This window comes from Eschrichtius robustus, chromosome 1 (genome assembly GCF_028021215.1).
Source record: "Eschrichtius robustus isolate mEscRob2 chromosome 1, mEscRob2.pri, whole genome shotgun sequence".
NCBI classification, from domain to species: domain Eukaryota; kingdom Metazoa; phylum Chordata; class Mammalia; order Artiodactyla; family Eschrichtiidae; genus Eschrichtius; species Eschrichtius robustus.
Genome location: NC_090824.1, coordinates 192585657 through 192599937, shown reverse-complemented (window position 1 = coordinate 192599937; position 14281 = coordinate 192585657). Strand labels below are relative to the sequence as shown.

At 48.8% G+C, this 14281-nt stretch overlaps 1 protein-coding gene across 5 annotated transcripts in view; it reads left to right on the top strand.

Moving 5' to 3' along the window:
- The window catches only part of FRMD4A (FERM domain containing 4A), a 341961-nt gene that overhangs the window by 245324 nt on the left and 82356 nt on the right, over positions 1-14281 (top strand). For all 5 annotated transcript variants that reach the window (XR_011076055.1, XR_011076056.1, XR_011076057.1 and 2 more), the window contains exons 8-11: positions 2082-2165; positions 6975-7040; positions 7281-7338; positions 11799-11885. Coding sequence is in view for 1 of the 5 variants with exons in the window: in XM_068561738.1 (XP_068417839.1) it covers positions 2082-2165; positions 6975-7040; positions 7281-7338; positions 11799-11885 (295 nt within the window). In the remaining 4 variants the exon portion in view is untranslated. The remainder of the gene's footprint in view (positions 1-2081; positions 2166-6974; positions 7041-7280; positions 7339-11798; positions 11886-14281) is intronic.

Sequence of the window (14281 nt, the reverse complement as noted above, 5' to 3'; positions counted from 1 at the left end):
ACTTTTTAGTTTGTTGTTTGAATCGACATGATCCAGTGCTGCCCATGTAGTCAGTTCTCTTTTTATTCGCACCTCTCACTCCCTGCACTGAATTGTGAGCACCTTTTGAATGAGGACTATGGCTTATCCTTTTTTTATATATCCCTATAGCAGGGGCTCCATAAATACATTCAACTTATTGATTATTAATCAATAAATCCTTGCCACCTATGTGATAACCGTTCAAAGGCTTAGATTTATTGATTTCAACAGTTACAAGTTGAGATTTTCCTTCCGGTTGGTTGTCCAAAGCCAAGATTCACAAACTTCACTGTCACTGTTTCTCAGTCCACTTGAAAAACACCCTTTCTGGGGGCAGCTATAAGGTCACATCCACGTGTTTCTTTGTCACCAGGTACATGAACTTGAAGTATGGAAATGGTTTTGCCCACTGGCACTTGGCATCCAAAGGGTAGCTGCTGATTCCTAGCTGGAGGCAGTGTTTCTGGCTGGGCGGGGGGCCCACGGAAAGGCATGTGACTGTGGTGTTCCCTCCTTCCTTTGTATTTACCTGTGAGCTCCTATCTCGTTGCTTTTTAGATGCTACTGCCCAAGGTCCCGGTGGTCGGTGGTCGATATTTGCCTTGATTTGCATGAGCAGAACAGAAGCTGCTCCCATAGCCTAGGTTAGAACTGTGTGTACATGCAGGCTTCACGGGGTGACCTCTGCTCCCCAGCAAGGGCCAGGAGGCGCTCTGGTGGACCAGTATAGGGAGACACCTTTACACAGCAGAGCCATCCCAAGTGGATGCTGCTGATTGACTCTGGAGGTAGACAGTGGGGGCCAACGCCCAGACGTCCCTCTCCCAGCAGGGGTGCGGGTCTGCTGAGCGCCCATGCTGATTGGCTCTGGAGGTAGACAGTGGGGACCAACGCCCAGACGTCCCTCTCCCAGCAGGGGTGCGGGTCTGCTGAGCGCCCATGCTGATTGGCTCTGGAGGTAGACAGTGGGGACCAACGCCCAGACGTCCCTGTCCCAGCAGGGGTGCGGGTCTGCTGAGCGCCCACAGGGGAGTCAAGCCTCTGAAGCCCCCTGATTAAATTAGGGGAATTTAAAGGGCCTCCCAAACCTGAGACCATGCGAGTCTGAAGGGAAGGAAGGATTTCTGGTCCAGGGACCAGACGCATAAGACCTCCTCCTAGTGCCTGATAATCCACTTCACACTTTCTAAGTCGTTTCTGGATCTTGTCAAAAGCAAATGACAAATGAACTTATATACAAAACAGAAATAGACCCACAGACATAGAAAACAAAGTTATGGTTACCAAAGGGGAAGGGGGGTGGATAAATTAGGAGCTGGGGATTAACGGGTACACACTACTATACACAAAGTAGGTAACCAACAAGGACCTACTGTATAGCACAAGGAACTCTACTCAATATTTTGCAATAACCTATAAGGGAAAAGAATGTGGGAAAAAAAAATATATATATGTAACTGAATCATTTTGCTGTACACCTGAAACTAACACAACATTGTAAATCAACTATACTTCAATCAAAAAAAATTTTTTTAAAAACAAGTGTTATTCATTTGTCATATTTTGGACAACAGTTTCTAGCATGTGGTCAGTCCAGGCAAAGAAAACTGGCCTGTGTGGGTTAGTGAGGGAAACAGCTTAAGGAGAAAACAATCGAGCTGTCCATTCTCAAAGCCCACGGCGGGGCCCTCAAGACCTCCCTAAGGTCCCCCCGTGGGGAAAGTGGTGACCCTTCTGCCCACATTCCTGCTGCCCGGGGACACTCGTCCGTGCCCCCTTGGCATGCAGGGCTTGAAAAGAACCCGCAGGCATCCGAGACGGCTCTGCCCGGCCCTGCCCTCTACAAGGAAAGGCCGCTGGGCTCTGCGTGCTGTGTGTTCTTTTGCGTCTCTGTTAAGTAAATAAGTACAAAGAAAGCACCACTCTTCACTAAAGGGGAACAGATGCGGGGTCTGAGGACAAGACTGGGCCGGGTCGCCTCGCGTGGTGCGGTGGCTTTCTCCGAGTCTGATCATTGTCTCTGCCGCGCTGTCTGTCTGTCTGTCTGCCCTGTCTTCCAGCAACGAAGTGGTGAGGACGGACTTGAAGAAACTGCCAGCACTTCCCACGCAGGCTCTGAAGGAGCACCCCTCCCTGGCTTACTGGTAAGCCCCCTTTCTCTGCATGCCCCAGGCATCCCCCCTCCAGGACGGAGCCCCTTCTAGGGATGCAGGGGGCTCCGGGCGACTGTCCATCCTCCCCGCCACCACGGGTCCGCCTGCACCCCAATCAGACAGCGACTCCAAACTGTATCGAGTGGCTTGAGTCTTCATGAAACTGTTTTCTGCATTTGTTTAAATAACATGAAATGTGGGAGACCTCTTTTTCCTATTTTCTTTCTTTAAAAAACAGAAAAACAAAAAAAAAACCTTCTAAGATTTCCCTCTGGATGCTTTGCCTCCTTGGAGATTCTTTCGTGAGCTGCTAGAGTTTCGCTTTGGAATCCTTGACATTTGATGACAGGATGTGTGGGGTTTTGAGATGTGGGAGCAGGACAGGGGTTTTTTCTCTGCAGAAGAGAGAGATTGATTCTTTTATTTTCCCACAATGTTTAATATCTCCTGATTTAGCTTCCGAGTAACATTACACCGCAGTTCATCTGTCGGGCCCGAAATTACTGATTCTGAACGAATCGTGCACTTGAACGGTTCCCAGGTTGTGGTTCGGGTCACAGTGGAGTGGGGTTTGCATTGCCGGGCAGCGTGTTGAAATACTGCTGGGCTAGCGAGCCCTGACCACTGTCCTTTGAAAGCAAAATGCCGCTCCCCCAGTCGTCCTTCTGACTCCTTGACAAAAAGCACTGTAACGGCTTTTATTTAAAAAACAATAATAAGATAAAACCAAAATCGCAGAACAAGTCAATCTTATTGAATTATAACATATGACTTTTAAGCACTTCTGCAACATGCTTTATGAAGTTGCCAGTTTACTAACATTTCATCTTGTCCAGACACCTTTCCAGTCGACAGACTAGTTATTCAGTCATCCGGGTGGCTTTAAGGGATTCCTTTGGCTGGGATGGGGTGCGTCTTGCTGCAGAGGGCATTAGCAGGATGAAACTCCAGTACGTAAATCATTTCTTGCCAAGAGACCAAGTGATGGGGCAGCTGGACGGGAAACAAAAGAGCTGAACCCTGAGGCTGAGAGCTCCCACCCGTGCGCTGGCATCCCCAGTTTCATCTCTCTGAACTGTTTTGTTGCCATTCTTTTTTTTTTTGGTAACGCAGGTGTCCATAAATAGTGGCTTTAGATCCTTCTAATTTGCCCCCAAAGAGCACAATTGGTTTAACGTGCAGAGACTTTGCACGTGTCAATTTCCAGACTTCCAACCTGGCGGCGTGCACATACGAACACCCCCAGATGGCACTCCTGTTCCCTTGTTCGTGGAACCCGATTGACCTCTCCCCAGTTCCTTATGCTCCCTGGGCCTTACCTTCTCTATCCTCCCATCGGTTCATTTTCAGGAAACCAGTGGTGAAGGAGCTCGAGATACAAGGAAGTAACTCGAGAAGCTGGTAGATCCTACCTGGTGAAATGTATTTGCCAGCCGGGGGCTGTAGTGTTGCTGGGTTGTCTGGAATCAGAGTTGCTTTCAGCCTAATCCCTCCCTGAATTATCTCATGTGTTTGTTTCCAAATGTTTTTTATACCCTGTGCTCATTTCAGAGCTATGAACACCTCCTTTCCTCTCCTCTTTCTCTCTCTGGATTTTCTTCTGTTACCTCCGCAGTCTGCTCTGTATGCAAACATTATCACCAATACAGAGACTCCTTCCTTCATGCTTATGCTTTCTCTTTTGTCGTTATGAAGAGCTTCATCCAAATCTGCATCCGTAGCTGTCCTGCCAGAACAGCCCTCTATCTCTGTGACCAGGCCAGCGCTTTCCCCGGGCCTCATTTGGACCCAGAGGTGCCCGTGTCACTGTCTAAATGCACTGGGAGGATGGCAGGACCGAGGGAGGGATGTTTCTGAAGCAGGTACCCTCAGCTGCTCTACAGCTCAGCTTATGCACAAACAAGCCAGTAGCATGAACCGTTCTGATGGTGCATTGCTTAAAAAAAAAAAAGTATACACACACACACACACACATTCACAGATGCAGTGGACAACCTTCAGGCCAAAAGAAGCCACTGGGAGCCCATCCGCCACTAGTCAGGGAAGGCATTACAGCCTAGTGAGCAAAAGCAGTGGGGTTTAGAATCCCAGCCAAGCCTCTGAACCGTGGGGTAATGATAGTCCAGGAAGCTCGTGTGACTTCTCTGCTGCCTCGATTTCCCATCTCTAAAATGGGACTAACCCTATCGACCAAATTCAGGCTGTAATTAAGAGAGGAAATAAAAAGGCACAGAATGCCATCAGGAAGTAGGGGAACGGCGCATAGTGAGGCTGAGTCATCACGTCATAATCCTTTCTGCTCGTTTCCCCCAAGCGTCAACAAGCTTGGACTTCTCACCCCACGTGATTTCTCTATCGGGGAGGCATCCGGGGCACAAAGTGCCCAGGGCCACAGAACAAGGCAGCATCAGGGCCCCGAGCTGGATTCTCTGGAACGCCTCTGCTGCAAAAGCGGGACCACTCATACCGCCCATTCCAGGTGTGAGGGGCCATCTTCCCGTCACAGGCCGACGGCTCCTCCGAGACAGGGAGCCCTGTGGCCATCGCCTTGTTTCAGGGCTCCTTGTCTGCAGAGATGGACCAGCCACGCCATGCCTGGGGCACGGTCAGCCTTGGTCATTTGCCTTTTTCCTTCATGTGACACCGTGTCCGCCAAACGTGTTTTGGGATCCCGTTTCCTCTGCCTCACGGGCCTCTGATGATAATCCCATTTAGTCCGCGCCGAGCATCTGGGGTAGTTGGTGCGTGTGAGTCATCTGTCAAAGCCTGGAGAGGGGCAGGAGCGGGGCCGGGGGCGGAGTGGGTCTCAGGCGGCTCTTGTCACACGCCAGCCCGTGGAGTTTCCACTGGGGCAGAAGGGGTGGGAAAAGCCGAGGAAGAAGGAAGATACTGTGGCCTCGCGGTGGGTCTCAGACAGCAGGAGAGACCAGGCGAGGCAGGGTGACCGATCCGCACAGCTGTCAGGCACGGTGAGACCCCCCAGCCTCGGACCAGTCAGTTTGTGAACAGCTGAAGAGCTGCCTGCCGGTATTGCTGACACCGCTGGTGTTTTTCCCGACGCCGTGCTCATGTTCACAGCCACAGCACTGTGTTAAGTTCCGTCTCCCCTCCTCAGCCCAGGGAGCCAGGGACCCTCTCTGCAGCTCTGTACCAAGGAAGCAGGCCTGTAGCTATGCTGTGTGGCTGGACCCCGGGCCTAGGAGTCCACTTCCCCAGATGCCACGTCATGTGGCCACCCGGCTGTTGATTCAGTGGCTGGCTGGGGAGGAAGCTGGAGGGGTAACCCCAGAACGTCCTGACACGACTCTGATGCTCTGGGAGGCTGGTGTCGACCCCAGAGAGGACGCTTCTGGAGAATTCTCTGTCAGGAGAGGGCTTTGTCCCCCTCCGCGTAGAACTTCCGTGGTGTGTGGGAGCTGAGGAGAAACACGGCTGCAGCTGCCCCTTTCTGAACAGAGGTGCCCGGACCCCATAGACACAACCCTCAACTACACCGAGGCCCCTCGTAGGCAGCCATTCCCCATCCGGGGCATTAGAGAAGACACGTTCCTGTGAGGGGCCAGCCTTACGTGCGTCAAATTTCAGAATACTACAGTGAAGAGAGATTCATGGAAGATTGGGAGAGTAACGAGAAGATAACTAAATGAGCCCCAAGTACTAGGTGATGAACACGTAGAATGTGTGACCCCCCCCCCCCCAGAGGTGGCCTCGCTGGCAAAGACAGAGGGGGGTGAAAGAAGGCTTTCGATCAGTTCCGGGATACTAAATGAATAATAGCTCGTAAAGGTCAACCAAGGAGGTCTCTAGGGTTCGTCCCTGGGGTTGCCTCCTTGTCACGGAGTCCCCGGGCCAGCGGGGAGGAACGTGAGGCAGAGGCGTGAGGAGGAAGGCCGTGCGGCCGGTCCCAGAGGCCAGGCCTTTGGCCGTGACCCCCCAGCAGGTGGGATGTGCTTCCCCTGTGATTCCCAAGGTTGCTCCTGAGCCTGCAAAGGCAGCGGGGCACGGGGTCACTTCCCAGAGGGGCCCCTGCTGCCGTCCGCCCCGTCACAGGAGGGTGTGGCCTGCATTGCCCCTCAAGGAGCGAGCTGGCCTCTTGCTGTGTTAGAACTAAGGTTTCAGAAGGTTCCGGGGTGCCCCTCTGATTTCTGCCTCCTTCTTATCTCGCCAGCGCTCCTCTGGGCCTTTTATTGCTTCACGGTCTGTGTTACCCGGCCCCAGATTCCAGAACTTACCCATCCTCCTTGGACGCCCTCAACCCTGCCCGCTACCTCGGGGTGGGGAGGCCGTGGGCGTCCTGTCAAGAGTCCACGCCTGCCTGCCCCACCCCGGAGGCCCCGGGAGCTCAGGAGGGGGAGGAGGACCCGAGGGAGGTCGGCCAGAGGTTCCACGCGGACCTCCGGCCAGTAGCCCTCTCCCTGTCCTCTGTCCCGTGTCCCCCACACCCCCCCCCAACCGCTGGCACGCACGCTCCCCACTTCGTCCTCTGCTCCCACAGTATCATTTCTTACAAGGAGCCAAGCCGCAAACCCCGGGCTCTCCTTTTACTGATGATAAGCCCAAGACAAAGAGAATGCGAGTCCTCTGAGGGGAAAACAGAAGGTTTGGGCACATCCTTCGCCCTAGGCATCTCACTTGGGCTGCGTTCGGACATGCTACTTTCAGGACAAGTCATTTTTCCAGGAGCTCTTGGCTCCTTGGAGCTTCTCATGAGGATGCTGGGGCTCACAGATCTCTCCGTGAGCGGGGAGTGGGGCCGTCGCCCTGGGGACTGAGACAGAGGCTCCTTTCCTCTCGTTCTAGCGAGGACCGGGTCATCGAGCACTACAAGAAACTGAACGGCCAGACCAGAGGCCAAGCCATTGTCAAGTAAGCGCCCCCCAACCCACAGTGCTGCTGAGGCCGTGTGTGTGTGTGTGTGTTCACATAGTGGATGTCAGGGTTGTTCAGTTCTGCTGGGAGAGACGTAGCTCCGGGGGCGGGTGGTTCCATGTATTTTTCACGGAAATGATTACTCTGAGAACTTTATCACGTGCACACACACACCAATACGTATATGATACCAGTTCTGCCGAATAACCAGGTGTGTGTGTTGTGTTGTCTTCCCAGCTACATGAGCATCGTGGAGTCTCTCCCAACCTACGGGGTTCACTATTACGCAGTGAAGGTAAGTGAACTCATTTGGTGAATGTTGCCACCATGCCCTTAAAAAAAAATGTTCTCATTTTTTTTTTTCTTTTTAACCTTACTGAAGATTTTTTTGGGGAATGGGGAGGACTTGGACAGGAAGATCGCATGCTAGGGGGCGTTGGGACGATGGAACGTCCCCCCCTAGTGTAGTGAGACTTGATTCGGGTTCTCTCCAAAACTCACTTGCCTTTTTGCGAAGTGGGTGTGGTAAATACCTACTTCTTCATTCTCAGAAGAATCCTGGAGATCAGGACTGCAGAGCCTCTCAGTAGGAAAATTCCATCTAAGCGCAAAGAACAAAAACTTTAAGCAGAATCAACAGTGTTTTTCTTGGTGGTCAAATGCCACGTAGGCAACTTAATAGGAGAAGTGGGACTATGGTCTGACAAATCGACAGGCTCTGTCTTCTTAAAGAAGACTAGGGGCAATGGCAAGTCCAATGTAACACAGGCCCCCTTCTAAATTCTCTTGCGTTTTATCCATAATGTCCCAGGCTGGGATCTCCTCTTCGAAATAATAGGTAATGATGTCCTCACGCGCCCTCTTCTATCCTGAGAAAGGATAACTTCCTTTCCTTCGTTTACCCCAATGTGAAGTTTATCAAAGTCATTGCCCAAAGTCCAGACAAAAAGAGCAGAAAACACTTCTGAACTCAAGACAGTCCCACCAACCAACCCGAGATTCCATGCTTTTCCACCGGTTTCCTTCCCCGTGTTTCCACCCAACTATATATATTTTTTAAATATTTTCAGGTGAAGTTTTATTTATTTATTTTTTAACTTGTTTAGTTTTGGCTGCGTTGGGTCTTCGTTGCCGCGTGGGCTTTCTCTAGTTGCGGTGAGCAGGGGCTACTCTTTGTTGTGGTGTGCGGGCTTCTCATTGTGGTGGCTTCTCTTGTTGCAGAGCACGGGCTCTAGGTGCGTGGGCTTCAGTAGGTGTGGTGTGCGGGCTCAGTAGTTGTGGCGCACGGGCTCAGTAGTTGTGGCTCACGGGCTTAGTTGCTCTGCGGCATGTGGGATCTTCCCGGACCAGGGCTCGAACCCGTGTCCCCCGCATTGGCAGACGGATTCTTAACCACTGTGCCACCAGGGAAGCCCCCGACTATATTTTTAATTCCTTTAGACCAGAACATACACCGTGTTTCATTCACTGTTGTGTCGCCCACAGCAGTTTGCACGTCCTTGGTACGCATTTTAACATAATGGCCTGTATCTTCCTCTAAACTGCAGCCTTTTGATGGCAAAGACTGTTGCACTCTGTTATATTTTCCCAGAACCCAGTGTAGTGCCTGATACTTAGTAGATACCCAGTAAATATGTACCAAGTACTATTATTGAGAATTGAATTGAGTAGTTGGATGTACACATTTCCATGGTGGGAACAAATGTCAGAATGATATTTGTGGAGCTCAGTTATGAGGCATGTATGGGGACTGCAGTCCCACCCAGCAGCTCAGCCCAGGATCTATCAGAGCCTGCAGTGATTCAGTTCCTCCTGATGTCCTTCCAACACCCTTCCCACCAACAGAAGCTCTTCATCCCTCTTCACCATGATGCACAGACCTCATAGGACCATCACAGCCATCCCTGCCCTGCTTAAGCCTAAGCTATAGTCTGTCATGAGAAGTGTGACCTGGCCTCCTGGGCTATCTTCTGTCCCACATGAGAAGGATGGATCCTCTAAGGAGACTTACCCCCTGTACAGCTGGCTGTGCCCTGGGATGTGGCCACTGAAGCCAGTGGGCAGTCAGCTCCCCAAAAGGAAATGGAATTGATCATGAAAAGAGGCTCAGAATCCCCCTTTCTGGCTGCCAGGGTTCAACTCTTACACTGCTAATGAGAGTTTGGAGCCCATGTCCATTTTGCCATCTTGCTACCAAAAAGGAAACAGAAGGGTCCGGCAGTAGTCCTGACGTTATTACAAGAGGCATGTCACAGAAATCAAACTGTGAGTCTCTCCCTCAGTTGTGGAGATATTCTACGGTGATGTTTAGCAAAGGGGTCTGCGTTCAGGAATGGGAGCCGGGAACTCGAGAATCCCCGACTCCATTCCATTCTGTGATTTGCTGTTTGTTCTTAGCTTGACCTCACCTCCGTCGCTCGTAATTAAAATAGAGATTATGAAATTTGCTTCTTCAGCTAGCCCACAGAAGTTTTTTAGATGCTGGAAGACTGTTGAGATGGCTTGAGACAGCTAGATGGGAAGGCTTTGAGATAAAACCTCATCTGGTCTTTTACTTGCTTAAACCTGTGTGCCATTTCCTCCTCAGCCCTAGAACTTGACAGAAAGGCAACCTCTGATATGCACGCTTTCTGCCTTCCAATCAAACTTTAGAAATATGCTCCTTTGCAGCTTGTTAGAGGCCAGAAGCAGACCTTGCGATTTTCCAAGTGCCAGGTGTGCCTGTGTGTTTGGCTCTTGGAATCTCCAGACGTGAGTGATTGCTCTCCTATCTATTTGGAGAAAGAGCCTAATTAACTATATCGAGACTCACTGTTTGGTGGCCTTGTAAATTTCACAATGCCACATTTCACGGTGTGATGAGAGCTCTTACCTCGACAAACTGAAATTGCAGTCGCCTTCATCTCTCCTCTTGTTTTGTTCTCTGAAACCATTGCAGTCACCCGGGCACTTTCCAGAGACAGGGGTTTCATACCTTTAAAGAAATTCAGAAACTTTTCTAAAAATTCAAAATGTATTTCTTTTGCCCTTCACCTTTGTGCTTACCTTGAACTAACTCTTGCCCCACATATATTTGAAAATGCTGAAGCCAATTGTGAGTTTTCAAGACATCCACCATGGGGTATGTTAGATCATTCACGCATGTGGCAATTAGGACAAATCCAGGGAAAGGCTGTTTGATATGCCCACTGTCAACTCCTAGCATTTGGGAGCCTCTAATTAACAGTCTTGAATGTAGATTTACAACTTAAAATCTGGGGAGCCAGAGGTCTCTGTTAGAGGAATAAAGATGGTATTGGTGTTTTTAATTCAGTTCCCAGAGTGTCTAAGCTTCGATTTTGCTTCCGCAGTCCTGCCAGGTAGCCACTGTCTTCATGAGGTGAACAGGATACACACCTTATGAGCACCTGCCTACCCTGCACTGCCATTGGCCTGCTGGGGGGAAGGGGAGGGTCTTGAGTAGAGTAGGACGCAAGCTTTGCATGATTTCTTTGTCTATAAAATTAGAAGAGTCCTTAATAAGAACCTGCTGTATAGCACAGGGAGCTCTGCTCAATCCTCTGTAATGGCCTATATGGGAAAAGAAGCTACAAAAAAAAAAAAAAAAAAAGTGGATATATGTATATGTATAACTGATTCACTTTGCTGTACCCCGAAAACTAACACAACATTGTAAATCAACTCTACTCCAATAAAACTTTTAAAATAAATAAATAAATAAATAAATTTATTCAAATAGGGGAAAAAAGTGATATAGAAAACTTGAGCTAGTTTTGAGAGCATTTCCACTGTTCTGGAAGGAATAAAATAAATATGCATGTATGAGCTACAAAATTAAAAAAATAAAATTTAGAGGAGTCTTAAACGCATATTACTAAGTGAAAGGAGCCAATCTGGAAAGGCTGCACATTGTATGATTCCAACTCTATGACATCCTGGAAAAGGCAAAACTGGTTGCCAGAAGCTGGGATGAATAGGCAGAGCACAGAGGATTTTTAGAGCCATGAAAATACTCTGTGTAACACTACGTATATGATGGATACATGCCCTTATACGTTTGTCCAAACGCGTAGAATGTACAACACCAAGAGTGGACCCTAAGGTGAACTATGGACTTTGGGTGATTAAGACGGGTGAGCGTAGGTTCCTCATTTGCAACAAAGGTACCACTCTGGAGCAGGATGTTCTTCACGGGGGGGGCTACACATGTGTAGGGATGGGAGTACATGGGAAACTCCTGTACCTTCCTCTCAATTTTGCTGTGAACCTAAAACGGCTCTAAAAAAATAAAATGTTTTAAGACAAAATTTTTAGAGGAGTCAGCTTCCGTAGTCTCTATGGTTCCTTCCAGCTCTGACAGTCGATGACAGTTTCTCGGCTCAGAAGGTCATTCTGTTAGAATGTTCAGCATCTCTCAGATTTTCCCTGTTAGTAGGTGAGGGGCCCAGCTCGGAAAACCTAAAGTCTTAGAAGGAGAACAAAGAACAAGGCGTCCACTTCTTACTCAGAAAGGGAGAAAGGACCCCAGCTGGTTAGGAGCAGAGCTGGGTCCCCAACCCAGGGCACTGTCTAAGTCACTTTACTGAGCATCCTTTGATGACAGGGCACACCCGTTAAGGTAAGGCACAGAGAGGTGGGCTCCGTCCACTTCAAGGAATTTGCATTTCCCTTTGTCTTCAGGTGAACCAGGAGATCTCTTGGTTCTTGTCTTCTTGTCTGGTCCCATGCTTACCCGTACTCCTTTTGATGTCCTAGGACAAGCAGGGGATACCGTGGTGGCTGGGACTGAGCTACAAAGGCATCTTCCAGTATGACTACCACGATAAAGTCAAGCCCAGGAAGGTAAGCGTGCTCTCCTTTGTGGGAGGATGGCACTCAGGTGGAGGGAGAAACGGGCAGAGAAGTGACTACAAATGTTACCCCGTGCAGCCTCAGGGCCTCTGGGCACCCCCCCCCCGCCCCCCGGTCTCCTGCTAATTTTGGGTATATGCAAACTCCTCCGCAGTCATCCAGCCTGCGTTCCCTGGGGAAATATTTTTCCTCCCCATCACTAAGGAAACGGAAGCTGTTAAAATTATTTAAGGTAAGAAGACTAGATCAGCTCACCCAGGGCAGATGGACCAGAGGACTTTGAGAGACTGTCCTGTTCCTTCGTTTCCTGGGGTGCTGTGTGCTTGAGAACATCTCTCTTGAATCCCGAGGCTAATCTGAGTTTTCCCAAAGGTTTGTTTTTGTTTTTTTGTTTTTTGTTTTTTGGAGGAGGGGAACTAAAAGAAGAGATTGTAGACCCAAAAGAGGTGAAAACTAAAGAAGCATGAGAGGCTTTCCTGCAAATCCAGTAAATATTTTCTGGCATATTAGAAGTGATCAGAAATCTGGAAGAAATAAGGTCATTTGCCAAAAAAGAGAGGGAAGCAGAAAGGAGTCTGCAAACTCACAGTGAAGCCAAAACAGAATGTTTGAAGAGGACACAGGGCTTGAATTTTCTCTGTTTTTGTTTCCACACATTTTTTAGACCAGAACAAATTGAAAAATTATAATGGAAAAATATCTCTGAGGTGAGAGCTGTCATTCAACTCCTCCGGCAGAGAAAAATGGGGAGGCGGTATGCGGTTCAGACCCTGAAATACATATTAAAAGTTTATCAAAACCACACTTGCTTTCGGAGGGAGAAAGCAATATAGGTTCATTATGTTATTGCATAATGCTTTCCAAGCTTCTTTATCCACGAACAGGATTGAAATCCACACTACATATCCGAGCTTATTGTAGTCTATCCAGTTAACATCTGCCTTTAACCAGTTTCTTTATTAAATTGATAGAAAAAAAAAAAATGGCCCTGTGTTGAGGAGGATTTTCACTCAATTGATCATCCAGTCAGTTAAGTTCTATGAAAAGATCTGGAGCATATGATGGAGGGATGCTTCCTTGGGGACAGTTCCGTAGGAACCTGGCCGTTTCGGAGACCATTGTTTCGTGACTGTTTCCAAAACCCCTCCAGTTCCCTGCTGTAGGACGTGATTTGGACTCTGCGTTCTTATTTTTTCCGTCTTTGTTTTTCTCAGTCACTGGGTCTGTACTTCTTCCACACTCTTTCTGTTTCCTCTCTGCCTCTTTCCCTTATGACCTTTGTAAGTTTCTGTGCTTTTTCTTCTCTCTTTACTCCTTCCTTCTTCCATCCACTGTCCCCTCTCTCCAACTTGCTTGGCCATTTTTTTCTGCTCGCAAGAGCCACGGATACTCCTAGATCTTTTAACCCAGTCCTGGTTACAATGTATCCAGCTCTTGATGGCCCACACTGGTGGAGACCAAGGCCAGCTTGGACGATTGGGGTCTACAGTGGAGTTCATTAAAATCCCACAGTTGAATTCTTCTCTCCCTCTGAGTGTTTTTGAAAAACGTGCTTACAAATATCGGTATGTGTTCAGTTTAATTTATTAATATGTTTAAGCTCACTTTGTTTCTCTAATTGAGGTGCTAATGAAGATTTTAGAGATAATGAGGTAGCGCTTGATGTATGTGATATATGTAAAACGCAGGGTGTGACACAGCGCAAGGACTCAATAAATTGTAACTATTCTTGTCAGACTCCAAAACGGACTTCAAAATATGGAAAAGTAGGAAGCGCAACATGTGAATAATCAGCCTTTGAATAAGAGAATTTACTCTCATTGGTTGAACTTATGCAGGTCAGTGGATTAAAAATGTTAAAAGGTCAACACGTTTATTCCGGATATTGCCTCTATTCAAACTGAGTTGTTATTTAAAATAACGCACGCTTCTGTGGCCTCTAAGGAAGTAGTTGGGATTCTCAAGTCTATTGCTAATTGAGGGACAACCAAGCCATCAGAGTCATTAGTCATTCATTCAGAAATGTTTATTGTGTACCTGTTATAGGCAAGGCAGACCACCAGGTGCTGAGATAATTAAGACACACATCAGGTCTTCAGGACCTGCGCAGGACATCAGGGAGAGGGGTGTGGTAATTGCATCTTACAGATAAGAGAGGTCTGTGTGAGGGTTGGTGGTGAATTAAAGGAGAGAGTCATCAGCTGGGCTTAAGGAGAAACGTCTTCACAGGCAGCAAAGTAGGGGCTGAGTCTTAAAGGGCGGACAGAGGTTTTGCAGATGGACGAATGGGGTGAGGAGGCACACAGGTGTGCGTGAAAGCGCTGTGAAGGAGAGCAGTGTGGCGTGATGGAGAAGCACACAGCACCGCTGGGGCCGGAACGCAGTGG